Raw genomic sequence first — 17950 nt, forward strand, 5'->3', positions numbered from 1 at the left:
TTGGGTATTGTATTTATTTTTTGGGAAACTTTTTACTTTTACTCCTTACATTTTAAAAATGAGCTTGTTACTTTTAAGACCTTTAAAGGTGCAGTCCGCAACTTTCAGATCCCTCTCTCCCCCTCCCTCCCCGCTGCTCTCTTGCCCTGCCTCCAAACTTTTCAAAGTCCCTCCCTCAGAGGAGCTAAAAAGCTAATGTTAGCCAGACAGCAACATCACAGAAATATAACATGCTCTGTTAAAAGCATATTACTGCAGCGCTTCTCTCTATATATGTGCACACACCTCAGCAGCAGCAGCAACAACACAGTGTCACTTACAGCAGCCACACGGAGGCTGCTGCGCGCACATGAACAAACACATGCACCACAGAGTTCTAGTGTAACAATTACAAATCAAACATAATGTAAATCAAGCAGCAGTAATTACCTTTCAAGCAGAAAAGTCACCAATTCCATGTTCTACTCCTCCAGACCATACACTGTAAAAAAGACGGCACTACAGCCGTCTTTTTTTGATATGAAAGTTATATATCATATCTAAATGCTTAATCTTATATCTAAATGTTAAATCTAAATCTAAATGTTTAATCTAAATCTAAATGTTAAATCTAAATCAAAATGTTTAAATCTAAATCTAAATGTTAAATCTAAATCTAAATATTAAATTTAAATCTAAATGTTAAATGTTAAATCTAAATCTAAATCTAAATGTTTAACTTAAATGTTTCACACTGTTGTGTTGGGAGTGTACTGTGAAGGGCAGCTTGTCCACCTGCCATGACCGCGCGCTCGATCTCCGTCGCCGGGAGAGAACCAGCCAACAATATCACCCAGGTAGGCATCGGTGAAGAGGTGGGAGGGAACGGCTGTGTGTGTCTCTGCTTGTGTATTGGTTGAGATTACAAGGGGCTGGGTCAATTAGCATATGTGCGAAACATTTAAGTTCAACATTTAGATTTAACATTTAGATTTAGATTTAACATTTAGATATAAGATTAAGCATTTAGATATGATATATAACATTTTGATATAGATTTAAACATTTAGATGTAACATATATTTACATTTAGATTTAAACATTTAGATTTAATATTTAGATTTAAAATTTAGATATAAGATTTAGCATTTGGATATGATATATAGCATTTAGATTTAGATGAAATATTTAGACTAAGATTTAACATTTAGATATAACATACAACATTTAGATTTAAAAATTAGATTTAGATTAAATGTTTAAATATAGATTTAACATTTAGATATAACATATACCATTTAGATTTAGATTAAAATATTTAGATTTAATGCTCTTTTTTTTTTTTTTTACCTCTGTGCTATATATGAGAAAAGTGAGATAAATAATGAAAATGTCTGAGCTACAACTTTTAAACTAAATTTTGACACTTGGCAACCCATAGTTTCCATGTACCAGTTTTCAACAAGTTCTTGTAAAAATACAATATATGGAATTTGCTGGTTTAAAATCCTGTGTTATTATTGAAGGTACATTTGTTTTACTTTTTACTTTCACCAGTCATGTTTTATTCAAGTATCTACACTTTTGCCACCTCTGGTCCAAACTGTTGTATATGCGTCACTTTGGACAAAAACGTCTGCTAAATAAAATTGTATTTCTTGTACTCTCACACTGTGGCCCTGAAACGTTATTTTGTATGTATTTTCCACTTTGGGAACAATAAAGTTTTATCTTGTGTAATCTTGTGTTACCCTGAGTTGTGAACGACTATTGACCAACATTTTAACGCCACCGAGTTGCAAAAATAAGAAGAGTCAACATGTTCTGTGAGTGAGGAAAAGATCAGTTGGTGAGAGAAATGACGATGGTTCTAATGCTAATGATCCAGAATCCAGCACTGAACACTGACCTTCTCCTGCCGACCAGGACCCACAGGACTGGGGAGAGGAGAAGCAGCAGCAGCAGCAGAGGAACCATGATGCTGGTAGTGAGCAACATTCTGAACTTACTGGTACCAGCGCATCCGCACTCTGAGCACTAACACAGCATTACATCACATAATAGTTCCGCTTGGGACCTTCAAAATAAAACCCGTTTGCTACCAGACTTGTTTAATTTTGTTACCTATTTGCAATTATTCCCAGCAAACTTTTGAAAATTTGACCTGAAATGTAATTTATTTTATCATTTCAATGAAGATACAAAATGAGGAACCATGAAGAAGAAAATGAAAATGCAGTTTGGATTATTTATGATTTAAAAAAGTAAAATACAACTATGTTCTGAAAATGAAAAAAGCATTTCTGTTAATCCATTTTAAATTGAATTATGGTACAGATATGCTTCCCCCCTCTCTCAATTTCAAACAGAAGTGGCAAAAGTACTAGTCTTCAGTACTCAAGTAAAAGTATAGAGACTTGAATAAAAAATGACTCTGGTAAAAGTACAACTATTGAAGTTGCTCCCTTACTTGAGTAAAAATAAAAAAAAAAGGTATAAAATGTACTCAAGTAAAAAAAAAGCAAAGAGTAAAACAAATTTTCTTTCAAAAATAAGACAGGGTTTTTAAATCAGACAATTCCATATTTTATTTATTTTTTAAACTTGTAGAACACTAATACATGGAAACAAGTTCAATCTGTTGCCATTGAACGCCTGGAGAATTTAGCATTCAAATAAATACAACTTGTAAATAACTTTTTTAAGAAAAAAAAATGCAAATGTTAAATTAAACCCATAACAGCTTTACGTTTAACATTTTTAAAAATTTAAAATGTTAACTAGAAAACTAAGGGACCTGCAAAACAGAAAAAAAGCATCTTCAAACAAGCTTATTTTTTAAAATGTAAGGAGTAGAAAGTACACATTTGTTTAAAAGAGGTGAAAAATTAAAAAGTTGCCAAAAAAGAAAAATATTCTAGTACAGATACAAAAAAAACTACTTAAGTCCAGTAACAAAGTATTTGTACTTAAGTTACTTGTCACCTCTGTTTTCAAATTAATTAAAAACCACTTTATTAGCATGACAAACAAGTTTACATTGCCAAAGTGTGACAGAACGATGAACATAAAAGAAGGATAAGTGTTAAAAAAAAGTAACTTTTGTAACTTTTTTAGTTGTGACTTTTTTGACAGGTTCATCATTTTTCTTTTAATTCAAAGAAATGACAACCACATTAACAAAAATACAGCAACTGAATCAAAACACATTCAGTTGATAACATTAACAATCAAGAATCGAGCAGAAAAAAAAAATAAAATAAAACCAAAGCAACTGTCACAAAAAACTAGATCTCAATAATGTAGGACATTTTTACAGCAGGTATAAATTAGACAAAGTCGGCATAGTTTTTAAGTAATGAATAATAAATATTTCCAACTCATGTACATAATATCAGTGATGTGCCGTCAGGGTAGGCAAGGTAGGCAGTGCCTACCCAAGTCGGAATTAATATTTTGATTATTTGTTTTAATTATAATATAATTATAAATCATTTATTTTTCCATTTGCAATAGCCTACTGTACCTATAAGTTTGAAAGTGTCCACATTTTGTGCGTTTCATAGCCCAAATTACTAAACAGCGCTATTTCCTGGAACAGCTGCGTCTCACTCCGCTGTAAGGCAGGAGGAGGCCACGCCCCCTCCCAAAAGCACATGGCTGCTCTGCCTCTGTTGCCATAGAGTGTTTTTATGTGTTTGCGCATGCGCAGTCAGTTCCCCAAGATGACAACCATTTACGTCCAAAGGCAGATCTCTATGCTGCCTTTGGACGTAACCTCGCTATGCTAAATGCTTTACATAAGTTCAGTGCATTAGTGAAATGATCCCATGTGACCGCTGCTGCTACGTTCTCTAGCAAGTGGGGAGGGATAACACTACAGGCAGGATGACAGCGCTAGAGACGATAAAGAAACTTTTTTTTGAGGAAAAATGACAGCTTTTAAAAGATGGGAGACCAACACCTGAGCTACCAGAGCTTCAGCAAAGGTAAGTTCAGAAAATGTTTAATACTTTTCACAGTGAATGGTACAAAAGGAAGTATTGGCTTTGTGGATGCTCCTCACTAAGGCTGTTTTGAGTTGTTGTCTTTTTCTCTGTGTTTCTGTGTTTCCAACACAAACAACGGATGTGCTGTCGTGTCATGAGATATATCTTGTTGGGAGAGTATGGAGGCTATATTAAATAATTGTTTATGTTTATTTAATGGTGTTTTATGATGTTGATTTTGTTAGATGGCTAAATACTTCTTCATGTGGATCTATTTGGGTTTTTTCTTACTTATTATGAATTTTATATTCTGATAACGCATTGAGATGACTTTGTTGTAAATTGCTTTATACAAATAAAGTAGATTTGAATTGAATTAACACTTGCCAGCAGAAACATATGAAATTGTCATTGGTGGTCTGGATTTGCAACGTGCCTACCCAACCCTAGTGGTCACGGCACGTCACTGTGTAATATATATGAAAAACACGATTGCCCGTAGAGGTGTGTGAGTTTATTAAAATCATCAAGACCTAAAATAGTTTGTCAGTTAAACACAACAGTAAAGCTGTTATCATCCATCCGACTGTTTTATTCAAACTTTAAGGAAACAGTTAAATCTTAAACAGCAGCACTTACAATAATAAAGAGTCATGTGCAGTAAATATATAATAAATAAATACGTTTAAAGAAACAAACAAGCAGCGATGAGATCTGAAGAACAATAACAAGTAATATCGTGACTCAATAGTGTGATCTGTGAAAACAAAGAGCCCTGGCAATAATGCAAGGTGTTATGTTCTGTTGGAAGTTTAGTTATTCTGTGTCTTTGTTTATTTTGAGTCTAGTCTGGTGTTAACTCTTGTCTGTGTTTCAGGGATTCCTGCTTGTGGCTCCACCCCCCAGTGATGTCTGTGTGAGTGCTTGGTGATTGAGTAGCTCCCTCATGTTTGCACCCAGGTGTGGCCCATTCCTAATCAGGCCTCCTCCACTATTTAATGAGTGCTTGGTCACAGTGTGGTTGCTGGTTCGTTGTGTAATGTCAGGTTCGCTGTTGTCTCCCTCCACGTGTGCTGTAATTCCTGTTCTTGCTTCCTGTTCCTACTCCCCTGTTTTTTTGGATTTTGAGTTTAGATTTGGGGATTTTTGCTTTAAAGAATAAACATGGACTGGTTCCAAGAACGCTACTCGTCTATCCTGCCTCCATCTCTCCTTGCATTTGGGTCCACACCCACACCGGACCGTGACACAAGGTGGTTGGTCATTATCTTTATTACAAAGGACAGAATGTTACGGTGATAAAGGCCTCAATAAAAAATGGTGCGAGTAACAGTCCTGCCACATCAGTGACACACTCAGAATCAATAACAATCAACAAGAGCCAGACAGGGCAGGATGTGTCAAGTGAGTAAAGCTCCAATGGTTGCTACGACAACACATCCCGTAAATAACTTTAGAAAACACTTTAAAAGGTCAGATGAGCAGAAAAAGCTCAACATGGAAAAATGGATATGTTTAAATCTATATATATATTGGCTCTGGATATGAAAAAATGTATGTTGTATACTACTGGTCAAAAGTTTGAAATGACTTTGTTGTAAATTGCTTTATACAAATAAAGTAGATTTGAATTGAATTAACACTTGCCAGCAGAAACATATGAAATTGTCATTGGTGGTCTGGATTTGCAACGTGCCTACCCAACCCTAGTGGTCACGGCACGTCACTGTGTAATATATATGAAAAACACGATTGTCCGTAGAGGTGTGTGAGTTTATTAAAATCATCAAGACCCAAAATAGTTTGTCAGTTAAACACAACAGTAAAGCTGTTATCATCCATCCCACTGTTTTATTCAAACTTTAAGGAAACAGTTAAATCTTAAACAGCAGCACTTACATTAATAAAGAGTCATGTGCAGTAAATATATAATAAATAAATACGTTTAAAGAAACAAACAAGCAGCGATGAGATCTGAAGAACAATAACAAGTAATATCGTGACTCAATCGTGTGATCTGTGAAAACAAAGAGCCCTGGCAATAATGCAAGGTGGTTGGTCATTATCTTTATTACAAAGGACAGAATGTTACGGTGATAAAGGCGTCAATAAAAAATGGTGCGATTAACAGTCCTGCCACATCAGTGACACACTCAGAACCAATAACAATCAACAAGAGCCAGACAGGGCAGGATGTGTCAAGTGAGTAAAGCTCCAATGGTTGCTACGACAACACATCCCGTAAATAACTTTAGAAAACACTTCAAAAGGTCAGATGAGCAGAAAAAGCTCAACATGGAAAAATGGATATGTTTAAATCTATATATATATTGGCTTTGGATATGAAATAATGTATGTTGTACACTACTGGTCAAAAGTTTTAGAACACCAGGGGACAAGTGACCTGGTGTGCGCGGGGCGGTGTCCAGCGCCAGGCAGAAGGCAGTCAGCGGAGGGGGCCGGGTTTCAGCAGCGTCTTTTTAGCTTCCTCAGAAGCAGTTTTAAACTTTTTGCTTGCCTTGGTCATGACCAGGAGTCGAACAGGCGGAAAAATACTAACAAAGACCTTAGCCCAGTGAGTATACAGTATCTGAGCCTGTGGTCACGTGACTGTCGTAAAGTGATACGTTCTCCAGGTCACATGACCTGGCCAAAGGAGGTCCGTCTCTCTAAACTTACATGGGTGGTATTTCGAGAGCAAAGCTCCGCTCGGAGCATTGATACTGTCAAGCGCTGAGGAATCATTTAAAATAACTCATAAAAATGGTCAACTCTTTAGGTCAAAAAGTCTGCGGTGGGCCCTCAAAGTAAGTCTGGAACAAAGATGAAAAAAAAAAAAAAAACTTTAGCTTTGCTTCAAAATAGTTTGGCCCTCAGAGAGTTATAAAATTCTACGCGCCAGTGGCTCTCGCTCGCGTGCCACGCAATCTCCCTACTCTGTGAAAAATTCCTGGTGATAATCCCGCGACAGTCATATAAATAGCAGTGTGTTTGCAAGCGAGGTTAAAAAACAACACATTAACACTGCAGTTGGGCATCCACAACGTGACATCACAACAGTTGATCCAACAAATCATAGTATGACAAAGAGAAGGCAGGAGCTGGCTTCTGTGCATTGGTGTTTTGTTTATATGGCTCCTGCTTATTGAGACGCAATGGTATGGTTTGTAACAGATGATCAGTTGTGATTGTTTTCATATGTAAAACACTGGTTGAAAAACGGTGCAAAGCCTCACTTCATTGTTTGACCAAACCCAACAACTTTTGGTTCAGTTTTTGGTTTGGAATTAAGAGTGGGAGAGGCATGGAGAATTTGGGGGTCACCAGTAAAAAGAGCGAGACAGAAAGTTAGCCGCAGTTCCGAGCCAGCTGGAGCCGTCCTGTCCTGATCCCATCCGACTCACTGCCTTGTCTGGCTCCTGAGATGGACTCTCGTCCTCTGGTAGGTAGTCCGGCAGGTCTAAGTTCTGCTCCACCTGGACCGCTCCATCTTCAGGGAATGGATATAGAATCTGTGAAAACGGGAATAAAAGCAACACGCGCAGACACACACACACACGTCATTGAATGCTTAAAGATCATTTCCTTTTTCTGTACTTGGATCCAACATAAATATGCTTAAAGGGAAGTATTATGAACAAAATCACTTTATAATGGTTTTGCTACAGTGATATACATCCCTTTAGCCTCATTCAGAGGACCAAAGGTAAAAAAGTTGTTATTCCACATTTTGAAAAAAGTCAGCTCCAAACAGGTGAGGTGGAGGTAAAACAAACATAGTGAGGGCAGGTTAATATCACAGTTAATATCTTTATGATCAGTTTAAAGGTTAGCGTGAGCGCTCACAATCAGTTCCATTTTTAGTAGCCGTTATATCGCCTTTATGGGATGATCTGAAGTGTTTGTGACCCAATGCGACGCAGTGGTAGAACAAAATAATGAACTATCGTCTTAAATGGACTATTTCTGTGATCAGATGAGGTGAGGAGGACAAGAAAGGGACGTAGCAGCTAGGGATGGGAATCGAAAACCGGTTCTTTCTGAGAACCGGCTCCCAGTAATCCAATTCCAAGGAATCGTTTGTTTGCTTGCCTGATGATTCCGCTTATCGGTTCCTCTCGCAAATACGTAACAATAAACTCCTCCAGGTCCTCTATATTGTGTTTATGCTAGCATCAAGTGAAGCTCCTTCCACCATATAGTTGTTTGCTGTCAATTGCGGAGAATCCACCTCCTCAACCCACAGCTGTGCTGTCCTCCGTGCTGTGTTTGTAGCATCTCTGTTGCTACGCTAGTCACTTCTGGGTTCTGTACACTCGCACTAAAGTTCAACAAACTTCAGCAAGAACACACACCTCGTCACCAGTTTATGTCCTCATAACAAGTAATCAGACACGGGAGACGGACTGGTACTGATCGTTGTCTTTCGTTTGCTCTTTCGCACACGCACACGGCTGATGTCACATCTAACAACGGGGATGGCGTCGCTGAAGGTCCATTTATAGAAATGTAAACAAAGGCTAAACTAAAGTTTTATCGTTTAAATACATAATAAGTGCAGCTGTTCTTTTGGTTAATATGTTCTTTTTATACAGAATAATTATTTGTTTTATGTCTGAATTAGTTTGGATCAAGTTGTTCAAGTTCAAAAGGAACACTGTAAATATTCTCAAATGTCTGTAGCCAAAATGTGTCATATATTGTATTAATAATAATAATAATAATAATAATAATAATTAATTAATTTTATACAGTGCTTTTGTATATATTATTATCCAGTGAAAACAATCAATACCTGGTGGATTAAAAGAGAGTTGATATCCCTGCAGGAAATTAAAGAGACAAAGATAATATAATAAAGAGTGAAAGCAAACAAATCCATTTGTATTATTTAATTCCCTCACCCATTGAGAATCGATAAGGAATCGAATCGATAAGCAGTATCGATAATTGCTAAATACTTGTCAATTCCCATCCCAAGTAGCAGCTCATGTGAGAGTTCGAAACAGCTGACTGTTGAAAAGATTACTTACCTGCGGCGCAGCGCGAACGTTCACAGGACTTTAGTAGCTGTTATACCGCCATGCATCATGCAAGTTCGGCATCTGACTTCATTCGCGAAAACGCCATGAGAAGCCAGAACTACATTAGAGACAGTCCAAGGTGGTCTAGGAAGACTATACTGTCCAGTAACAGTAGAAGAGTGTTTAAAGGCTGTGTTAATAAGAAAAAAATATCCCAAAACTAAGAAGCAGTGGGGATACTCAATGCTCAACAGCATACCCTCAGTCAGCTGACCTCCTGCAAACACTTCTGCTGCGGTTCAGTCTCCATCTGGCATTTCTTTTGAGGTGGAAACAAGTAATGTGTAATGGGGCTTCTTTGACATTTTGACCATCATTCTAAAAACACAGCTCATACTGAATAGCTATGGTCGGTGTTTTGTAGCTCAAAATAAAATAACCCTAAATCCAGTGTCTATTATTTAGAAGGTTGTATTTGTGTACTTAACATCAAACAGAGGGCTACAAGAATAATTCAAATCCAAAAGGTCTAGTTAGTATTACTAATGGATAGACTGCTCTTATATGAAATGTTTAAATGGCTCAGTCTACACTTTGCTCTGGAATCATACATAACATCAAAATGTGTCCAAATTGTTCTTAGTTTTCTTTCACTCTTTTCCATCACTTCCCTTCTGTGTGCTGCTAGGGGTGGGACAAGATCTTGCAATATTAAGATGTGTGGAGATTTGTATCGCGTAGGTGTTCATTTCCCTTTAGATCTGACATGTTGACCGTCTACCCTTCGTTGTTCTTCTTCTAGTCGATAGATGCAGCAGAGGCATGTTGCTGCCCCCACAGGTCAGCAAAGAAAGTGTGTGTGTGGACCATAGACACTATGGTGTTGTAGAGTACTCTATGGATGAATGTGAATGAATGTTTGTAAAAGGATGTCATGATGATGATGTTGATGATAAGCATACGTTAGCTGTGATGTTCTAGTTTATTAGTCATTTTGGAAATGGAACTTTAAGATGTTGTACTTTAAAAATTATAAGTCTTATCGTATCATATCGTAAACTCTTTGTATCGAATCATTACATAACCAAACCGCTAGAGTGGACATGGGCTCATCTGTAAATGGTCGCATTTTCTGGTTCAATAAACATGAAGAGATTCAAATTCTGATGTAGCTGGTTATGATTTACAGTCCACATAAACAGGACTGAATCATAACATAACCTAACCACTGGAGCGGACATGGGCTCGTCTGTGAACGGTCGAGTTTACAGACCTTTGAGTCGCTGTTAGCTTACCAATAAATGGAAAGAGATTTGTCACTTTTACAATAAGTGTTGACTAGGCCACTGATAGTGAGGTCCAAGGCCAAGACAGGCTGACTTGATAATACTGTATCATGTTTTGCTGCAGTCAGTGCCTTCTCCTCTCCCTTCTCTGTCGGCTCTATTTCTTCTGTCGTGAAGCTGATGATGGCAATTCCTGATCTGTGGTTCACGGCTCAACTAGTCTGAGACACTCTGATGTTCTATCTCTCTATCCTGTTCTGTTGGTCCTTCTGTTCACTAACCCCAACCAGTCACCGCAGATGGCTGCCACCTCTGAACCTGGTTCTGCTGGAGATTTCTTCCCACTGTCGCTAAATGCTTGTTCATGTGGATCTTGTTGGGTTTTTATCTTTCTTATTATGAATTTTATATTTTGATAAGCACATTGAGATGACTTTGTTGTAATTTGCGCTATACAAATAAACACAGAGTCTCCCGTGGACTCTGCGCTTGTGGATGCTCTGCAGAGAGGGCAGCGGAGTCCTGGTGATCTTCGTAGCAGTCTTCACTACTCTCTGCAAGCGTTTGCGGTCCATGACAGTGGTGTTGCCGTACCACACGGTGATGCAGCTGGTCAGGATGGGCTCAACAATGCAGCTGTAGAAGTTGCTGAGGATCTTTGAGGACATTCCAAATTTCCTCAGCCTCCTCAGGAAGTACAGCCGCTGTTGAGCTTTCTTCACCAGCTGTGTGGTGTTGAGGGTCCAGGTGAGGTCGTCTCTGATGTGGACCCCAAGATATTTGAAACTGCTCACCCTTTCCACTTCCAGCTCCTGGATAGACAGTGGCTGATGAGGACGCCTCTCCTTCCTCATGTCCACTATCAGCTCCTTCGTCTTTTCCGTGTTGAGGGTGAGGTTGTTGTCCTCACACCACGTCACCAGACTGGACACCTCCCCCCTGTAGGCCGCTTCGTCTCCACCAGTGATACGTCCTATCACTGCGGTGTCGTCCGCAAACTTCAGGATGGTGTTGTCCTTGTGGGAGGCGACACAGTCGTGGGTGAAGAGGGTGTAGAGGATGGGGCTGAGGACACAACCCTGAGGAGTGCCAATGTTCGTAATAAGGCTGGCTGAAGTCCTGGACCCAATCCTGACAGACTGGGGCCTGCCAGTAAGTCCTGGAGCCAGTCACAGAGGGAGGGGTGGAGTCCAAGGGAAAACAGTTTGTGGGTGAGTTTGTGGGGGATGACCGTGTTGAAGGCAGAGCTGTAGTCTATAAAGAGCATCCTGATGTAGGAGTCTTTATTTTCCAGGTGGGAGAGGGAGAAGTGAAGGGCAGCAGCAATGGCGTCCGAGTTGGACCTGTTGGGACGGTAGGCATACTGCAGGGGGTCCAGTGTGTCCGGTATGCTGCTCCGAATGTGTGTCAGCACCACCCTCTCAAAGCACTTCATGATGATTGGAGTGAGTGCTACTGGCCTGTAGTCATTCAGGCAGGTGGGGGGGCTCTTCTTGGGGAGGGGGACGATGGTGGTGGTCTTGAAGCAGGAGGGCACGGTGCTCTGACTGAGGGAAAGGTTGAAGATGGAGGTGAGCACGTCTGTCAGCTCGTTGGTGCATGCTCTGAGGGCCCGCCCAGGGATGTTGTCTGGTCCTGCTGCTTTGCGGGGGTTTATCCTCCTCAGGGCCGTGCGTACCTCGGCTGATGAGACGACCAGTGGGGGGTGGGAGGGCGGTTGGGGGTTAAGTAGATGCCTCCTCTCTGTGCTGGGGTTGGAGGTCTCAAAGCGTGCGTAGAAAGTGTTGAGGTCATCTGGCAGGCTGTCTGAGGTGCTGGTGGTGCTGGAGCTGGTCCTGTAGTCAGTGATGTGCTGCAGGCCTTGCCACATCCGCCCGGAGTCAGCAGTGGAGTAGAAGTCATCCAGCTTCTCTCTGTACTGCTTCTTGGCCGCTGTGATGGCCTTCCTCAGTCCGTACTTTGCAGTTTTGTACTCACTCTCATTGCCAGATGTGTATGCAGCAGAGCGAGCACGCAGCATGTGTCGTGCCTGACTGTTTATCCAGGGCTTCTGGTTGGGAAACTTCTTGACTTGTGCGGTGGGTACGATGTTGTTGACACAAGTGCTAATGTACCCAGTCACGTACTCAGCATAGTCCTGTACGTTGACAGAAGAGTCCTCCAGTGTGGCTGCAGCTCTAAACACATCCCAGTCTGTCCTAGCAAAACAGTCCTGCAATGTGCCCTCAGTCTCTGGGGTCCAGAGCTTAACCTGTTTGGTGATCGGGGGTGAGTGCTTCAGTCTTTGTCTGTAGGCCGGATACAGGAACAAAGAGATGTGGTCCGATTGTCCGAAGTGGGGGCGGGGTGCAGCCCTGTATGCCCCACGTATGTTGGTGTAAACATGATCCAGGGTGTTTTTCTCAAGGGTGGGAATGTCCACATGCTGGTAATATTTGGGAAATACAGACCGTAAGTTGCAGTGGTTGAAGTCGCCGGCGGCAATCAAAACGGCATCGGGATGTGCCGTCTCGAGTTCGCTGATGACGTCGTGGAGTAGCGCTACGGTAGTGTTGGCTCGCGGCGGAATGTACACAGCGGCCAGAAACACAGACGTAAATTCCCTTGGTAGGTAGTAGGGACGACATCTCAGCAATAAAAACTCCACGTCCGGTGAACAGTGCTTGTGTACGGTCCGTATATCTCCGCACCACGCGTTGTTGATAAACACACACACACCGCCTCCTTTCCTCTTACCGGAGGCTGCTGTCCTGTCTCCGCAGTGCACCGAGTGAGTCTCGAGCTGCACCGCCGACTCCGGGACGTTGTGTGAGAGCCAGGTTTCGGTGAAAATGAGGGCACAGCATTCTCTCATTTCCCGGTGTGTTGACATCCTGGCTCTTAGCTCGTCCATATATCTTGTTGGGAGAGTATGGAGGCTATATTAAATAATTGTTTATGTTTATTTAATGGTGTTTTATGATGTTGATTTTGTTAGATGGCTAAATACTTGTTCATGTGGATCTTGTTGGGTTTTTTCTTACTTATTATGAATTTTATATTCTGATAACGCATTGAGATGACTTTGTTGTAAATTGCTTTATACAAATAAAGTAGATTTGAATTGAATTAACACTTGCCAGCAGAAACATATGAAATTGTCATTGGTGGTCTGGATTTGCAACGTGCCTACCCAACCCTAGTGGTCACGGCACGTCACTGTGTAATATATATGAAAAGCACGATTGCCCGTAGAGGTGTGTGAGTTTATTAAAATCATCAAGACCTAAAATAGTTTGTCAGTTAAACACAACAGTAAAGCTGTTATCATCCATCCCACTGTTTTATTCAAACTTTAAGGAAACAGTTAAATCTTAAACAGCAGCACTTACAATAATAAAGAGTCATGTGCAGTAAATATATAATAAATAAATATGTTTAAAGAAACGAACAAGCAGCGATGAGATCTGAAGAACAATAACAAGTAATATCGTGACTCAATAGTGTGATCTGTGAAAACAAAGAGCCCTGGCAATAATGCAAGGTGTTATGTTCTGTTGGAAGTTTAGTTATTCTGTGTCTTTGTTTATTTTGAGTCTAGTCTGGTGTTAACTCTTGTCTGTGTTTCAGGGATTCCTGCTTGTGGCTCCACCCCCCAGTGATGTCTGTGTGAGTGCTTGGTGATTGAGTAGCTCCCTCATGTTTGCACCCAGGTGTGGCCCATTCCTAATCAGGCCTCCTCCACTATTTAATGAGTGCTTGGTCACAGTGTGGTTGCTGGTTCGTTGTGTAATGTCAGGTTCGCTGTTGTCTCCCTCCACGTGTGCTGTAATTCCTGTTCTTGCTTCCTGTTCCTACTCCCCTGTTTTTTTGGATTTTGAGTTTAGATTTGGGGATTTTTGCTTTAAAGAATAAACATGGACTGGTTCCAAGAACGCTACTCGTCTATCCTGCCTCCATCTCTCCTTGCATTTGGGTCCACACCCACACCGGACCGTGACACAAGGTGGTTGGTCATTATCTTTATTACAAAGGACAGAATGTTACGGTGATAAAGGCCTCAATAAAAAATGGTGCGAGTAACAGTCCTGCCACATCAGTGACACACTCAGAACCAATAACAATCAACAAGAGCCAGACAGGGCAGGATGTGTCAAGTGAGTAAAGCTCCAATGGTTGCTACGACAACACATCCCGTAAATAACTTTAGAAAACACTTTAAAAGGTCAGATGAGCAGAAAAAGCTCAACATGGAAAAATGGATATGTTTAAATCTATATATATATTGGCTCTGGATATGAAATAATGTATGTTGTACACTACTGGTCAAAAGTTTTAGAACACCAGGGGACAGGTGACCTGGTGTCCAGCGCCAGGCAGAAGGCAGTCAGCGGAGGGGGCCGTGTTTCAGCAGCGTCTTTTTAGCTTCCTCAGAAGCAGCTTTAAACTTTTTGCTTGCCTTGGTCATGACCAGGAGTCGAACAGGCGGAAAAATACTAACAAAGACCTTAGCCCAGTGAGTATACAGTATCTGAGCCTGTGGTCACGTGACTGCCGTAAAGTGATACGTTCTCCAGGTCACATGACCTGGCCAAAGGAGGTCCGTCTCTCTAAACTTACATGGGTGGTATTTCGAGAGCAAAGCTCCGCTCGGAGCATTGATACTGTCAAGCGCTGAGGAATCATTTAAAATAACTCATAAAAATGGTCAACTCTTTAGGTCAAAAAGTCTGCGGTGGGCCTTCAAAGTAAGGCTGGAACAAAGATGAAAAAAAAAAAAAACTTTAGCTTTGCTTCAAAATAATTTGGCCCTCAGAGAGTTATAAAATTCTACGCGCCAGTGGCTCTCGCTCGCGTGCCACGCAATCTCCCTACTCTGTGAAAAATTCCTGGTGATAATCCCGCGACAGTCATATAAATAGCAGTGTGTTTGCAAGCGAGGTTAAAAAACAACACATTAACACTGCAGTTGGGCATCCACAACGTGACATCACAACAGTTGATCCAACAAATCATAGTATGACAAAGAGAAGGCAGGAGCTGGCTTCTGTGCATTGGTGTTTTGTTTATATGGCTCCTACTTATTGATTTACAGTCCACATAATTGATTTACAGTCCACATAAACTGATAGTGAGGTCCAAGGCCAAGACAGGCTGACTTGATAATACTGTATCATGTTTTTCTGCAGTCAGTGCCTTCTCCTCTCCCTTCTCTGTCGGCTCTATTTCTTCTGTCGTGAAGCTGATGATGGCAGTTCCTGATCTGTGGTTCACGGCTCAACTAGTCTGAGACACTCTGATGTTCTATCTCTCTATCCTGTTCTGTTGGTCCTTCTGTTCACTAACCCCAACCAGTCACCGCAGATGGCTGCCACCTCTGAACCTGGTTCTGCTGGAGATTTCTTCCCACTGTCGCTAAATGCTTGTTCATGTGGATCTTGTTGGGTTTTTATCTTTCTTATTATGAATTTTATATTTTGATAAGCACATTGAGATGACTTTGTTGTAATTTGCGCTATACAAATAAAGTTGAATTTTACACACACACACACGCACACGCGCTAATCGTCTGTATTAAATAAATAGTGCTGCTGATGTATGTGTTTCAACAACATTGGGGGCCCCTACACTCAACAGCGCTAGCGAGAACCCTGGTAATAATTCCTGTATACAAACAGTGATAATATAATCTTTTTATTTAAACAACAGCAATATCTGGTTAAATTTCTGTTTTGTTAATAAATATTTTGGGAAATGTACAAATGTAAATACTTGCCTCGTCTCCATTTTCTGCTTTCACTACTTGCTGAGCCTTCATCACTTGGGTCGAAGCAATTGCAGAGGCAAGAGCCTAAATACAAAAATACTTTATTATTTCCTCTCATCATTGCTGTGGTGCTTCTACATTTATATAAAACCTTCCTGTCACCATAGTTTAACAAATAAACACAAATAAACACGATGCTGGAGCTCTCAGTCTGCTTGTGGCTTTTTAATAAATTCTAAATGTATACGAATTTTGGCACCAGAATGTATACAGTAGAATTTCAGGTTAAGGTTTTAAATGTAGCTCAACCACAAACTAAAGGATTACAAATCAATAAATCACATCAATAATGGAAAACTAAACTAAAATAAGGTGATCATACATACGGTTTTTTAATTGATAAAACTATTTTCGAAGGAAAACAGTACATTCAAAGCAATAATCATCAAAGCCTTCTCATTCCAATGTGATCACAGAGCTAATGATAAACGTTAGGATAAAGACTGCAGAAGAAATGTAATGCTGACTATATTAGAAATGTTGCACAAAGCTTTACCTCGGCCTTCAGGTCTGAGCGGATGCGAACGATGCATCTTTTGACGGCCATCTGGAAAGTGAAGCTGATCACTCCTCTAATCTTTAAGAGAGCTTCCTCACACAGACTCCTCCGACTCTAGCCGGGAGAAATCAGCATAAATTAGAAAAAAAAGTAAATTTTGTAACTTTTTTAGTTGTGACTTTTTTGACAGGTTGATAATTTTTCTTTTAATTCAAAGAAATGACAACCACATTAACAAAAATACAGCAACTGAATCAAAACACATTCAGTTGATAACATTAACAATCAAGAATCGAGCAGAAAAAAAAAAGCAACTGTCACAAAAAACTAGATCTCAATAATGTAGGACATTTTTACAGCAGGTATAAATTAGACAAATTCAGCATAGTTTTTAAGTAATGAATAATAAATATTTCCAACTCATGTACATAATATCAGTGATCTGCCGTCAGGGTAGGCAAGGTAGGCAGTGCCTACCCAAGTCGGAATTAATATTTTGATTATTTTTTTTAATTATAATATAATTATAAATCATTTATTTTTCCATTTGCAATAGCCTACTGTACCTATAAGTTTGAAAGTGTCCACATTTTGTGCGTTTCATAGCCCAAATTACTAAACAGCGCTATTTCCTGGAACAGCTGCGTCTCACTCCGCTGTAAGGCAGGAGGAGGCCACGCCCCCTCCCAAAAGCACATGGCTGCTCTGCCTCTGTTGCCATAGAGTGTTTTTATGTGTTTGCGCATGCGCAGTCAGTTCCCCAAGATGACAACCATTTACGTCCAAAGGCAGATCTCTATGCTGCCTTTGGACGTAACCTCGCTATGCTAAATGCTATACATAAGTTCAGTGCATTAGTGAAATGATCCCATGTGACCGCTGCTGCTACGTTCTCTAGCAAGTGGGGAGGGATAACACTACAGGCAGGATGACAGCGCTAGAGACGATAAAGAAACTTTTTTTTTAGGAAAAACGACAGCTTTTAAAAGATGGGAGACCAACACCTGAGCTACCAGAGCTTCAGCAAAGGTAAGTTCAGAAAATGTTTAATACTTTTCACAGTGAATGGTACAAAAGGAAGGATTGGCTTTGTGGATGCTCCTCACTGAGGCTGTTTTGAGTTGTTGTCTTTTTCTCTGTTTCTCCAACACAAACAACGGATGTGCTGCCGTGTTATGAGATATATCTTGTTGGGAGAGTATGGAGGCTATATTTAATAATTGTTTATGTTTATTTAATGGTGTTTTATGATGTTGATTTTGTTAGATGGCTAAATACTTGTTCATGTGGATCTTGTTGGGTTTTTTCTTACTTATTATGAATTTTATATTCTGATAACGCATTGAGATGACTTTGTTGTAAATTGC

The 17950-nt window shown here is 40.2% G+C and overlaps 2 protein-coding genes across 2 annotated transcripts in view; both read right to left on the reverse strand.

Annotated features, from left to right (window-relative positions):
* The window catches only part of cyp7b1 (cytochrome P450, family 7, subfamily B, polypeptide 1), a 36063-nt gene extending 34048 nt beyond the window's left edge, over window positions 1-2015 (reverse strand). Inside the window, exon 1 of the mRNA XM_028473595.1 lies at window positions 1889-2015. Coding sequence (XP_028329396.1) covers window positions 1889-1977 — 89 coding nt within the window. The 5' untranslated portion in view covers window positions 1978-2015. The remainder of the gene's footprint in view (window positions 1-1888) is intronic.
* Window positions 2016-4696: 2681 nt separating this feature from the next.
* Window positions 4697-16977, reverse strand: LOC114479039 (armadillo repeat-containing protein 1-like). The gene is made up of 3 exons (XM_028472464.1): window positions 16581-16977; window positions 16034-16108; window positions 4697-7480 (listed from the first exon to the last, which is right to left on the reverse strand). Exons 1-3 carry the CDS (start codon window positions 16629-16631, stop codon window positions 7289-7291), a joined length of 318 nt encoding a protein of 105 aa, XP_028328265.1. The 5' UTR covers window positions 16632-16977; the 3' UTR covers window positions 4697-7288.
* Between the last annotated feature and the right edge of the window lie 973 nt (window positions 16978-17950).

This window comes from Gouania willdenowi, chromosome 17, assembly GCF_900634775.1.
Source record: "Gouania willdenowi chromosome 17, fGouWil2.1, whole genome shotgun sequence".
Classification (NCBI taxonomy): domain Eukaryota; kingdom Metazoa; phylum Chordata; class Actinopteri; order Blenniiformes; family Gobiesocidae; genus Gouania; species Gouania willdenowi.